The following is a 14,703-nucleotide window of genomic DNA, read 5'->3' as shown; positions in this document are numbered from 1 at the left end:
ACTTAACCGTGAAGAAATGTGTTGTATCAGTATTGGGGTGACTGAGACACTTCCTAATGGAGTGTTTTATATTCTCATCATAGGTTCTGTAATGGACACTTTGCAATATGATTTGTCTGTATTTTTTGCACATTTGTCATTCAAAACTTTAAATTTAGAAGTTCCATTACAGTACCATCCATCTCTGCACCAGTGAGTGTGGCTGCACACTTCTGAACAGGAAAGAAAAGCAAATTGATTTCATACTCAGAAGAAAAGATAATTATGATGGCTAGTGGACACCAAGTTGACCATAAGCCAACAATGTGCCATTGCACCAAAGGCAGCTGATGATGAGGAGTGTTGCTATCAGGTTGAGGGAGGTGATCCTGCCCCTCTGCTGAGCACTGGTGAGGCCACACCTCAAGTACCATGTCCAGTTACAAGCTCCCCAGTAGGAGAGACATATGGAGCTACTGGAGGGAGTCCAGCAAAGGGCCACAGAGATTATTAAGGGACTGGAGCATCTTTTGTATGACGAAAGGCTGAGTGAGCTGGGACTGTTTATCTTGGAGAAGAGAAGGCTCAGGTGAGACCTTATTAATGTATGTAAATACCTGAAGGAAGGATGCAAAGAGGGCAGAGCTAGGCTCTCTTCAGTGGTGCCCAGCGACAGGATAAGTGGCAGTATACACAAACTGAAACGCAGGAGGTTCCCTCTGAGCATCAGCTAACACATTTTTACTGTGAGGGTGACCATGCACCGACACAGATTGCCAAGAGAGGTGGTGGAGCCTCCTTCACTGGAGATACTCAAACACTGTCTGGACATGGTCCTGGACAACTGGCTGTACACGTTCCTGCTTGAGCAAGGGGCTGGACCAGGCGACCTCCAGAGGTCCCTTCCAACCTCAGTTATCCTGGTATCCTATGATTCTGTGAATCTGTATGAGATTTATGTAGAATTTGCTGTGTGAGTATGTATGTATATTGTGCGTGGGCATCTGTAATCCATAACACACTAGCACAATAACATGGCAACAAGCTTTATAGTAACAATTCCAACAGTTACAGAGAAATTAACATGTTTTGTTTAAATGGGAAATCAACCCTCATCCCTTTTCCAAACTCACTCAAACTGTTGAAGGTCAATAAACGCAGGATACTTCGGATCAATGGATTAGTTAGGTAAGTGGTGATTCTTACTTTTAATATAAAATCATTATTGTGTTGGATGAGCAGGTAGTTTTCACTTAAGCATATGGGCTGTTGCAGTGTTTTGAGGACTTTGCCCATGAGAGGTCGATTTACAGGTAGATAGGTGGTAGTTTTCCTTTTAAATTAGTCTACCATCTGTCAGCTTGATACCCTGTTGACATCTGGACATTATTTCAAACTGAAATATACAGATGAGAGGATTTTTAAATAAAAATTATATTAAGAAAAAGCTGATGAGACCCTAGATAATGATGAACTTGTTTCTCTGAAGAGCTGAGTACCCAAAAGAAGTTACTTCTGGAAGATGTTGTGTGACAGGCATAGTTAGTAGATGCAGATTCCATGGCTGGTATTCCCAAACTAATGTTAATGTTAAGCCAGTGTCATGGCTGTGTTAGTCACTAATCTAATATATATTAAACTGAATAAACCTTAGGCTACAGAGAAAGGGACTATCTGTATATACTTATATACACCGTATATACACCATGTATACGTACAGAGTTAAATAAGCATGTTTTTCTATTTTTGTTCATTGTTTACTCTGAAACATTCACTTAGATCTTCTGCCCCTTTCGCTCACTGAAAATGACCTGTTATGCTGCCTGTAAGCACTCTTGAGTCAAAATAAGAACTGACAGCCTTTGGGTGAGGTGACTAGTAGCACTTTTACCTGATAGAGCTGGGCTACTAGAAAACTAGGCACAGCTTGATAAATGTGGATCGTCGATGTATTTTAAGAAGAAATGTTTCTGTGTAGTATTTTAAATAGTTAGATGATATTATTAGGGGAATTTTGACAGAAGTGTTTTGAAATATACTGTAACAGAAGATTAAGACTTGAATAACTTCCTACATGTGAATTAATTTTAAGAGTGTATTAATTTTCATATTTATAGAAATATTTGAACTTAGAGTTTACAGTGGAAAGAAATTTTTTAGAGGAGTAGTCTGTTTTAATGATTGATTCACATAAAACTGCTTGATATTCTCTGGCTTTCTGTCTTACACTTATTTATAGCTTGAAATACCTAGGTAATTATTGTTTCCTTAAAATAAACAAAGCAAGCTGATAAAAATAAGCTAGAGATGAATGTGAAAGAGATTACTTCTTTACTGAACTCTTAAAAAAATAATTTTGACATTTTCTTTTTAACTTTCCTCTTATTCTTAATACATTTTTTTATCAATAATAATTGTATTGATCTAGTAGATCTTGCTGTGCACTTAAAGTTAATCCCTCATTCAGGGTTAGGAGAGTGCTCTCCCTAGAATTAATTATTTCTCATAATAAATAGCTCAAAAGGGGTATGTCATACTTTGTATATGTAGAAATATGGTGTTTATTATTAATTCTGTTACTTTTGGTGGTAGATTTCATGTTCTTTAGAAATACTGTATTTAGCATAGAGAAATACTTTCTCAGGTAGAGAAAATGTAAGAAATTTTGAGTTCTGAGCTCTGTTTGCCAGCACAGTCCAAAGCAGCTTTGACAACTAAGAGACTGAGAAATCATCTTTTGAAATCATGAGGGCAGTTACTTAAATAGATCTGATTATTGATATAATGAGGCATTTAATTTCAGATTTGACATTTTTAGATTGCTGTGGCAAAATAAATTTTGAAATTGGGACATTCATAATCATAATCACATGCCCACAGTTGGGCTTGTGTTGAAAGAGCAGGTTCTGCAGAACTTTGCACAGCTATTTTGTGGTTTTACACATACAGTCTGTTTTAGCCAAATACAAGGCATGGCAGGAATAAGACTGTAGTTTGAAGGGATGAACTCCTCTATGATTTACACACTGCCCCAAAAAGAAGGATTTATATTCCTCTTCAGTCTTCCTCCTCACTCCCTGTTATGTGGTTGTTCTCCAGTTTATGAGTCTAACAGGAGAATAGTTTTCTGTTGGGGTACAGAGTTGATTCACAGAAAAGCAGACAAACACAACGCCCATCACTAGGAGACAGGTGGAAACGTATATTGGTTAACAGGAGATTAAAGAAAAAGAAAGAAAAAACAAACTTTCTTAGGCAGCAAACCATTAGTTTGGCTCAGCTGTCTCCTGGAAACATGTTGGAGCCTGATCAGGAGAAAATTGTCTAATTTGGTCACTTTACTTTTGTCTTAAACATGTTCATGGAATTTAATGGCATATGACGTAAATACATCAAATTGAAGTATATATTATCCTTGCATAGATGTAACAGACTAATTTTATAACAGTTACTGTTAATACTATTTCTACTTTACAGGTTCATATTTTAGTAGAAATAGTACTTTGAATATCAATGAGTTCAAAAGAAAACATGGAAGTAACTCTGTTTTAGCAAACATCCTCAAAATGACCCAGAGTCAAACCTTGTACTATTGTCTTTCAAAATCTGAAGCTTTACAGATTTATATCTCTTTATGATGTTAATTTATTTCCTTTCTCAAAATAGTGTGTTTGTTTGAGATTCTAAGTGTTCTTTCTGGTGCTGATTATCTTAAGCTTATTCCTCTTCTTTGGCTCTTCAATTTCATTAACCCTCCTATGAGGTGTGATTCTCTCCAAGATATTATATTTTTAAAAGGTTGTAGTTGTTCTTGGTTTTGATTTATACTGGAATAAAACCAGCTTTTAATTGCCTACTTTCATTCTCTTGGGGATTTTGTGAAGAGAGTACTATCAAGTTGTTCTTCCAAGGTGTCATAAAAAATGGTTTATTTTTATATTCTAGGAGTTACAAAAGCCAATTTCCAACAGAAGGTCTTTAAGATTCAGTTCAGGTTTTTACTCAAATTCAACAAATTAGGAGTTAATATTTTTTCCAACTTACTTTTGTACTTTGTTGTCCGCCTTCCTCTTAGGAAATCTATATTGACAACAGGGAATTGCTAGTTTTAATATAAGTATTTATTTCCTGTAGTTGAAATATGTAGAAAATTATAATTAGAATTTTATTAGTGTTTTGTTTGTTTTACTTAAAGGTGCTAGTTTGTGGCTTCCTGCTTGGAGTTTTATGCTATTAGTCTTATATATTCTCTAAAAGATAACTTTCAGCTGTTTGAAGTTTGGAAGAAAAATGCTTTCTTTCCTGATCATGAAGAATTTAAGTGTAACAGAGCAGCATCTCACAAGTCACTCCAGACCAGTGACACTATGTCATGTACAGTTCAATTAGAAGCTTGTACTCAATAGAAAAAAAAAAGACCTTTTCTATGACTTTTTTTCACTCCAAATGAAAACCTGTTTAAAGTTGAATGGCTCTTGTCACCCTTTCTTTCTTTAATGGAGAAATTAGGAAATTACTTTATGGCTGAAGAATATGTTGGTTGTTATTAACACCTCTGTTAAAGATAATACAGTAATTAAGATACAGTTTAGATCAGATTAAGGTACATTTCAGTATGCAGGCTGGTCTTTCTGTGTGAGAAAATGACACTGGTCAAGGCGATATTACAGAAAAAAAAATAAACCGTTGCCAAAAGATTATGGTGCTTGAAAAAATCAGATTGCTCCACTGGAATCAGCTGCCTTCTGCAGCACTGCTGAGTTGGTTATAGACAAGTGGTGATGTCCAGTCACACAAAAAGGGCAGGGTACTTGCCGTTGTCAGCCTGCTGTGCTGCACCTGCGACTTCGTAGACATTCCCTGTGGCAAAAAAAAAAAAAAGTCATTGCATTTATTCAGGAAATACTTTTGATGCCTACTTCCAGTTTCAGTTTGAAATTTAGAATTTGGATTCATCAAAACAGCTCCTCCTTTGGAGGTGTCTGGTTTGTATCTCTGATATGTTTGCTCATGAGATGGGTCTATCTTCTTCTCCGAGGTGCTGAGCGATCATGCAGTAGGCAACTGGCACAAGGTGGAACACAAGAAACTCCTGCTAGATTCTCGGCAAACCATTTTCCCAGTAGGGGTGGTGAAATACAGGAACAGGTTGCCCAGGAGGTATATGGAATCTGCATCCTTGAAGATACTCAAAGCTCACCTGGTCAAGACCCTGGGTAGCCTGATCTTGCTGGAGGTACATTGAGTAGGGGTGTCTCTAAATGGCCTCTGGGGATCCCTTCCAGTGTAAATTATCTTATGATTCTGAGCTCTGGAGGCAAGGTGCAGGTACTCGAATGTCAAGAAAGTCAGTGTTTTAGTAAATGCGCTTCTCTCTGGAGGGGAAGGCAGCACAAATTAACTATTTCATTGCACAGAATTCCTTTTTAGGACACTTTTAGAGATAAGTAGCATAAAACCCCAGCATGTTACGCAGTATGAGTAGACTCAGTAGAGAGCATCTCGAGTATTTGCCTTTTGTTCTCCGTTAAAGAACAATACTCTTCTGTGGCTAATCCTAGCTGCAGTTGATTGAGTTAGATTTCTGCTGCTGGGATAATTGGACACTGTTTCAGAAACGCCTGGGAATTTCTTGAGGCCTGTAACACAAGTTGCCATACAAAGTTCCCAGTGTGCTGTCCTCTAAACACACAGTCCTCTGTGAAAAGAGTGCTCCAGCCATCCGGAATGATCAGAGTAACCCCGCATGTAAATGTGACCTTCTCCCTGCCTCACAGAGCCGCTGTGTCTGGGCCCGGCTGTCACTCACAGAGGCACTTTCTTTCACTTGATTGAGTATTGAAAACAAGCAAGAAATTTGAAATTTCTCCGCCTTCTTCCCCATCCAAACTGTTTTACTCTTTGTGGCTCACCTTAAGGTAATTCCCTGTGAACTGGTTTGTGAGAGAGTAGCTGCTGGTGTGAGCTGAAATATAAAGTGGCATTTATACAATAGCTGGAAATGCAGAGTGATCTAATTATGTGCAGAAGTAACACACTTTTTTTTTTTTTTTTTTTTTTTTTTAATCATGCTAATTATTTGGGAGTTTGTCTTATAAGTCTCCTGGTAAATAATTTGATTCTTGTACCGGTCTGCATTGTATTCCTAGTAGCAACTTAATAAAAATCTGAGTTAAAAAGCATATGTGCCTATAATTTCCAAACAGTTCTTAATATGAATCATAAAGAATGGTAGCTGATAGTTAGTATTCTGGATACTCTGATACTTAATTCATTTGATTATAGGTTTTCAGGTTGTTTGTTCATTTGTTATAGCATTTAAAAACATCTTGGCTTACTCCTCATTTTTCTTAATGGAACTAAATCGTGGAGGTATAAACTGCATGACCTTCTTAAACAGTGTATATAATATGATTCTATAATCCCTGACTAGTCAAATTGGCATATATCCTTAAAATAAAATGAGGTGTAATTCATTATCACTACTGAGACTTTTACCAACTATTTCTGGAAAGAGTCTAAATCCAAAGATTAGGAAAAGAACATTAATCAAGTTATTTCATTATTGTTTTTTGTTAATTCTTTAGGAAGTTAACATAGCGGGAGGCCAAAATTACAAATACGGTAGCTGTTTAAAATGCATTAATTCAATAATGTTTAAGTAACTCTAGTGGTAAATGGGTCATGCACAAATACATTTTTCCCTTGTTCCTAGACACTTTGTATATCAAAGAGCAGGAAAAAAAAGAAAACACAAGTTACCTAAAAAAAGCCCAGCATCTGTGTTACGACATGTTAGTGAAGTTGTTGGTGTTTCCTCTCTTTTTTTGAATTTCCACCATCTCCCATAAATGATAAACAACATCTTTTCAGCATCTCAACATTTTGTAAAGGATATATATGGGTCTGTGTTGTATTCTAAATTATATTACAGTTCTTGAAAATTTTTGTGTCACTCACTAACACAGGTGGTCAGTACAAGAATTATTTTGAAAATCTGAAAAAATTGAGTCAACAAGGAAAAAGAGATAACAGTTGTTGAACAAAATAAAAAAACATGATTGTAGCAGTAGTATCTTTCAGACTGATCATTTATTTCTTAGACACTCCCTAGTTTTGAATTATGACCAAAGAGTACGAGGTAGTTCTTCACATGAGGAAAGTAAAAATACTTTTGGAAGTGAACAGTCAAGAAATTACCTTTAGAAATTAAAGGCCCCACTGCCTTCTGGTTCACTGAGATGAACAATGTAGTTCTGAAATCAACATGAGCTGAGTGTACATGGTGGATTTCTTCCTTCAGCCTGTTTTGGGGCTCACTTTGATGCCCATTGATATCAACAGAGATTTTTTTTAGTGATATGATAGAATTGGAATTAGGCCTTAAATGCTTATAGAAGAGTCATTGTGCATGTATATGTAAATTAATGTATAGGGTCACCAAATGTTTCCAGAGTACAAATTTTACAAATAACACATTGTGCTTTTGACCAGTTGATTTGGTCATGAAAGAGAAAAATCAATGATAAATAACGAAGTTACAGAAGTAGAATATGCAATCCATAAGAAACCCCAAACATAATATGTCACATACTGATACCAAATATATCTGTATCATCTGAGGACAGAAAATACAATAATCTTCTACAGTCTCTCTCACCAAGCACAGAAGGAGTTTGGTCCTGTCCAGAAGTTGGAGAATGAACATAGGGGTAATCTCTCAGAGGTCTTACAGGGTTTTTTTGAAACTGTGATTTCAAACCTCAAAATTCCACTGTTTTCCCCTTTTGCTTTCATTCAGCAGGAGGGAGGAATAAAACTCAATATTATTCTTTATTTTTTTTTAACCATTTTTGTTCCCAGAATGTCTTCTGATTTTTGGTGGTTTTTTTTTAAGTTGGAGTACATACATGCAATGGTTTTGAAATGGGGTGTTATGCATGGTGGGAGAGTCATTCTGTCAGTAGTTCCTCAGAAGGTGGGGTAGTTTTAACTTAGTTCTGATTAAGACTCAATAGAACTGAAGTTGCTTTAAGTGTATTTTGCCCATTGAGAGACCTAACCATGTTATCTTCTTTTTGAACAGATCACAAGGTAAATGTTATAGTGATAACAGAAAAGAAATGAAAACTGAAGTTTAATATGTTCTCATTAATTCCAGAGTAGCTGTTTCCCATGGAGCATATGGGGAATAGAATGTAAAAATAATATTATATTAAAAGAAAATATTTAAGGAGGAAAAGGAGTTAACAAATACTCAGTTGCTTTTCTTCTCACTCTTTTTATCAAAGGGAATGACATACTTGATACTGCTACCAGTAAGACTCTGATTCAAAGAAAAAGTGCTAAAATGTGTGGTTTAGCCCCCATGTCTGCAAATGTTTTCACTGAAATTAAAGGCCTAAGCAGACGAGACCAGAACCAGCAAACAGAAAATTCTTCTAATACAATATGAAATAATATGAGGCTATATTTACCCACTTTAAACATTATGAAAATTTTCTTTTCATTCTTTCTTTATAGAACAATAGATGGTAGTGTTTAATTTGCAGACGAGTTCTATCTGTATAAATTACGCCACCTTTAGTCTCATCTTTCATTCTGTTTTAGAGTTGATACAATAGTATCATATGTGGTCAAGGATATTAGTTCGATAAGCACTTCCCGGGCATACATATTATCTTCACAGGTTTTTCAAAATCTTATTTTCAAAACTGATTTTAATATTTTATTCTTCCAGATTTCTTGGTTATCACTAATGTCAATAACACTTATGGATATCCCTGTTAGTTATTTAAATATTCCATCCTGACACTTACAGTATGTAAGTTGGAGAGGGCCTACTGTACATATCAAGGGCCTAACTAACACTCTTTTCTTACATTCTTAAATTTCATGTAGGAAAATGAGATAGAGGTGCAGCAGTGATTTTATTATTTCTTTCTTAGGTTAAGTGATTAATTTTTCCTTTTCTAGATTCAGACAGTGAGATATAAATTAGTATACTTTACTACTTTACTTTTTTTAAGCATCTAGTTCATTCCAAAATGAAAATTGTCCTATATTAGTATGACCTTTTGAGAGATCTCATAGCAGTGGTATTGATCAGTGGCACAAGTTTTAGAAATAATGCAGAGAAGCAGCCAGAATCTTAGCTGAAGTCTGTATAAATCTCATCTGTCTCTCTCAGTTGGAGCGCTGCTGATGTTGCAATACTTATGCAAAATGGGGAAGAACTTGGCTGCCTTCATATCTCTAAATTTAGTATGTGGGTGGGCTAGGACAGTGAACAGTTTATAACATCTCTGTGCAGCAAAGTTAATAAATCCATTTGGTATGTGAACCTCTGTAAACCTTTTGTCATCCATTAAAAATGTTGCCGTGCTGTTGACAGGAAGTGTCAGTAGCAAGAAAGACTGGAGGAAAACCTAGTACACTTACTTCCTGTAACATTAAAGCTGCTGTAATTATGGGTCATTTGCCTGGCTTCTTTGGTAATTAAGAGTTTTAATTGCTTCTAGTTCCAGGGAATTAGTTAAGCTTTTCATTATGCATATTGCCTTCCATAAGCATTGACTCCTCTCGTACAGTAAGCTTAGTGACATCATGGAAGTCAATTAGATCTTTCAAGGCAGAGCAGTGAAGTACATTTCTTTGTATGAGCTGGATTAGAAACGGTTTCTGAAAGGCCTTGATAATGCTGTTTTGTGCAGCATTTAAGTTTATTCTTCAAAAAGCAAAACCTGTCAGGATTTCATTTACTGTCAGAGTCCTCAGGGTCACAAAATAAGGTATTGTTAAGAACAAAACCTATAGGCAGAACCATGCTTTCATTCTAATAGGAGTTGTTCCAAGCTTTGCAGGATCATCTGGTTACATATTTGTAGTTAGTAACAGTGATAATGGTCAACATTTGAAAATATGACATTGTTCACACTGGAATTCAGTGACTATATAAAGGAAAGGAGCACAAAGGAGATTACTGTGATTCCGCTGGCTCACTAAAAATCATTACATTTTACTTTATTACATGCAAGGTAGAAAGCAGCTCTTACTTTCTCTTGGCAGACTCAAAGTGGTTGCTGACATGTTGACAAGCAAGAATCAATATTTTAAAAAGAAAGCAGAAAGAAAGGGTTTGTTCCTTCTTCCTCTTTCACAGTCTCTGATACACATGGGTATATATGGTGCAGGCATTTAATACATTTTGCAGAAATGTCTTCTTTGAACATCATAAAATTTTTGCAGGTTGCAGCTTGGTTCTCTTGGAGCACAGCCAGAACAGACAGACACTGGCCATCCCTCATCTTTCCTGGTTAAATAGTTGTGTGGTAGAGAGCCTAAAAGATATGGTGTGCTGTTGTATGTTGTCCCAATGTGTCATATCTGGATTCAGTCAAAAGTTAAACTAAGTTTAGCAAATCATTACTCTCACCCATTTGGTATTAGTTGCCACAGTCTATTGTGTTGTGAAGAAAAGGATAAGAAAATCCATCCTGGGTATGTAGGAAAGGATTTCGTAGATTAATAATGACTGTAGAGAAGGGCTTAATGAATGAGAGAGAAATTTGTGATAAGGCAGATTTGCACTGTCTGAAGGCTGTGGGGAAAATTGCACTAACCATCCCAATATCTGTGTTGAATTAATGAAATTACTTGTGGCAGTAATTTTGGTATTATTAGGAGTAGCAGTGCTGAAAATACTGATAATAAATGTAGTCTGAATTGCAGAAGTGGTAGAAACCATTTGTCAGCGTAGATCAGAATTTTTTGAATGTTTGGATTCCAAAGGTTGCTTTGGATTGTTTGTGACCAAAAATTCAAACTCAGGACTGGGTAATATCAGAAAGACATGCTTCAGGAAGATAAACATTCTGGAATGAACTCCAGAAGTATTCTCTTTTATTATATAAAAGTTCAGACTGGATGATTTTTTTTAAAATATATTTTTATTTATGTTATATATTTATTATTCAATATTTTGATGTTAAATTACAAAATTTACATAAATAATGTATTGACTATTGTTAACAACTTTGCTTCCAAACTGCAATCTTGAATGATAGTGACTGTTGTAAGACACAGAACTTTTACCTGACTAAACTGTCTCTTCTCTAAAAGTAACCTTCCGATATTATTGCTGATTTTCTTTTTCAACATTTCTCTAGAATAATTAAGCAAATAGAGCATGAATTCAACAGCACTCTTCTGACAAGTGATTTCCATCTTACTCTCCACTCATCCAAAGTCCTAATATTGACCTAGGTAGTGTAGTCTTCCCCCCTCTTGTGTATGTAGGAAATGCCACACCTGTGAGTGAAAGCACAGCTTTTGCCATTTTGCAGGTTGTAAAGTTGGTCTTGAACAGTTAAGTTGCCTGCTTATAAAGGTATTTAAGCACTTGCTTTACTCTACTTTCAGCTTGTGCTTAAACCCATCCCTGTAAAACAAATCACTTAAGAACATCTGGATAACCAGTTGCTGGGATTTAAGTATGTGTGTTGATGCTTTTTTGAATTAAAATGAATTTAAGGTTAATTACTATGCAGATGTTCAAATTGAGAGGTTTGCCCTTGTTCTAATTAGGGGTGTCTAAGCCAGGAATCGAATTTAGCTCTCATACTAGTTTTAGTCGGGATCATTTAAAAGATTAAAAGTTCATAGTAACATTATTCTTTAATTTTTCCCCCCTTGCTTCCTTGTTTCTCAGTGTCTTGTGTTTGAAGATGCACCACTTGGAGTCAAAGGAGCCCTGGCAGCAGGAATGCAAGTGGTTATGATTCCAGATGAAAAATTAAATCCAGATCTTAAAAAGGAGGCAACACTACTGCTGAACTCCATGGAGGATTTCAAACCAGAACTGTTTGGTTTACCAGCATATGATTAATGCCTAATGTCCGTGAACATGCACTTGATGGGAAATCGCGAAAGTGGAATGAAATTTTCTTATGGTCTTATGATTGTTTTGCATATTTTCCTCTCTTCCTCAAAACTAGAGCACAAAAATCCTGTTAACACCAAGTCTTCCAAACAGTAGGCTTCGAAAGTTGACTGGAATGTTTATGATTTGTCCTCATGATAAATGCTAAATTAAAGCAGCATTTCATTTTGTGAAGTGAATCCAGCCTTGTTCTCTGCACACCACAGAGTTTTCTGGTGTGGTGGGTTAACCCTGGCTGAATTCCAGGTGCCCACCAAAGCCACTCTATCACTCCCCTCCTCAGCTGGACAGGGGAGAGAAAATACAACAGAAGATTAATGGGTTGAGATAAGGACAGGGAGAGATCACTCACTAATTACTGTAATGGGAAAAACAGACTCAAGTTGGGAAAATTATTTTAATTTATTACCAATCAAATCAGAGTCAGATAATGAGAAATAAAACTAAATCTTAAAACACCTTTCTTCAACCTTCCCTTCTTTCTGGTCTTTACTCTCAATTTTCAATCTCTTCTCCCCCTTAGTGGTGCAGGGGGGCATGGGATGGGGTTTTCAGTCAGTCCATCACATGTTGTCTCTGCTGCTCCTTCCTCCTCAGGGGGAGGGCTCCTCAGACTCTTCCCGTGCTCCAGAGTGGGGTGCTTTCCATGGGGAGAAGTCCTCCACAAACCTCTCCAGCATGAGTCCTTCCCACAGGGCTGCAGTTCTGCACAAAGTGCTCCAGCATGTGTCCCTCCCACCGGGTGCAATCCTTCAGGAACAGACTTCTCCAGTGTGGGTCCCCCATGGGGTCACAAGTCCTGCCAGCAAGCCTGCTCCAGAGTGGGGTCTTTTCTCCATGGGCCCACAGGTCCTGCCAGGAGCCTGCTCCAGCACAGGCTTCCACCAGGGTCACAGCCTCTTCAGGTGCATCCACCTGCTCCGAGTAGGGTCCTCAACCAGCTGCAGGTGGAGATCTGCTCCATCATGAACCTCCATGGGCTGCAGGGGCACAGCCTGCCTCACCGTGGGCTTCACCAGGCCCTAAAGGGGAATCTCTGCTGTGGTGCTTGGAGCACCTCCTCCCCCTCCTTCTTCACTGACCTTGGTGCCTGCAGAGATGTTTCTCTCACATATTCTCACTGCACTCTCTGGCTAGAGTAGCCCAGTTTTCATTTTCCCCTGCTTAAATATGTTACCTCTGAGGCACTACCACCATTGGTGATGGGCTCAGCCTTGGCCAGCAGCAGGTCCATCTTGGAGCTGGTTGGCACTGGCTCTGTTCGACATAGGGGAAGCTTCTAGCAACTTCTCACAGAAGCCACCCCTGCACCCCCGCTCCCACCCTCCCTCCGCTACCAAAACCTTGCCAGGCAAACCCAATACATCTGGGAATATTGTGAAAATATTTAGATAATTCATTGTAACTGCATTGGAAACTTCTTGTTCTGTTTGCACTTGAATGACTTTCTGCTTAGATCTTAACCAGAAATCTGTTCTGGATTGGATTTATCCCATTACTTTTTTTTTTTTTTTTTTTTTTTTTTTTTTTTTATTCAATACAGTTATTGCTATCAACACGTTTATCCATTTCCTAATCCTGTACTTGCCCATCTATTCCCCTTCATATCGTGTTGTCATTTTTTTTTGCAGTTATTTGCAGGGGGTTTGTTATATTTTCTGTGTTTTCTTATTGTGTTTTCCTCTTGAGGGTTGAATGAGACAACTTCCAGAGGTCCTTTACAACCTCCATTATGCCATAATTCTGTCATTATTTTTTTTGGCATGGTGATCACCTGCTAGGAGCTATACAAGATTATGTGATCCTACAGTTTACCCAAAATACTTTACATTTTCCTTCTTTCATTTCCTTATATTCTTCTCATTTTCCATGTTGCCATGTAAACTTCCCTTTCATTCTTGTGAAATTAATCCACCCTGCCTCCCTGCTTCCAATTCTGATAAAGCTATGGCCTTAACTCCTTTGTATCCAAATAGCTTTCTGTAGGCTATCCTTACTTTTCCAATCTTGCCTCTTTCTTGAGCCCTTTTTTGCCAATTCCCTACAGAGAGTTTTGCTATCTATTCTTAAAATACAAAAATTGTAATTTTGATTTATATAAATACTTAAAATTTATTTTCCTGGCTACCACAATTTCCACAAAATGTTTATATTGTCATCTGTCACTCTTAATTCTGCCTGTTCCTGACATCTCCTCAGGACAAGGGTAAGGACCTCTTTAGAAAATGCTAAACATGTAGGCATATTTTGGTGTACACAAGTACATGTATGACATGGTGGAAAAAATGTCTTTTACTTTCTCTAAAGAAAAATATATTATGTAGGGTTTATGACTGTTTTATGAAATGAATGATTGTATTAGTCATTTAAAAAAATAAATTTCTAATTGAGTGTACATAAGGTACTCCAAAATCTTGGTAAAATATCAAAGTCCAAAAAGATAATGAGCATGAAATATGTCAAATAACAGAATTTCCATCTATTATGAGAAGACTTCTCTGACCTAATTTTTTTTTTTAATATCATCTTCTGAACTATGATCTTCCTCACAAAAATATCTTCTAGGTGTTTCTGGTGTTTAACAGTTTTAGGTTTAAGGTTTTTTCATCAGGAACAAAAATTAATTATTCATAGACCCTTCAATATTCAGGGTGAGTTTCCTTACAGTTATATTCCTCCTGGATTAAAAAAAAAACAAAACAAAAACAAAAACAAAAAAAAAAAAAAACAAAACAAAACAACAAAAAAAAACAAAAACAAACAAAAAAAAAAAACAACACCAA

General features: G+C 36.8%; 1 protein-coding gene across 3 annotated transcripts in view; it reads left to right on the top strand.

Moving 5' to 3' along the window:
- LOC104365725 (pseudouridine 5'-phosphatase) overlaps positions 1-14,703 on the top strand; it is a 160,461-nt gene that overhangs the window by 61,603 nt on the left and 84,155 nt on the right. For 2 of the 3 annotated variants that reach the window (XM_042788256.1, XM_042788257.1), the window contains one exon: positions 11,690-12,099. The exons of the other annotated variant lie outside the window; for it this stretch is intronic. In XM_042788256.1, coding sequence (XP_042644190.1) covers positions 11,690-11,866 — 177 coding nt within the window. In that variant the 3' untranslated portion in view covers positions 11,867-12,099. Of the gene's footprint in view, positions 1-11,689; positions 12,100-14,703 lie in introns of those variants that run through there. 3 annotated transcript variants of the gene reach the window in all.

This window comes from Tyto alba, unplaced genomic scaffold (genome assembly GCF_018691265.1).
Source record: "Tyto alba isolate M040663 unplaced genomic scaffold, T.alba_DEE_v4.0 Super-Scaffold_14, whole genome shotgun sequence".
Taxonomy (NCBI): Eukaryota; Metazoa; Chordata; class Aves; order Strigiformes; family Tytonidae; genus Tyto; species Tyto alba.
This window is presented reverse-complemented; position numbering and strand designations above follow the sequence as displayed.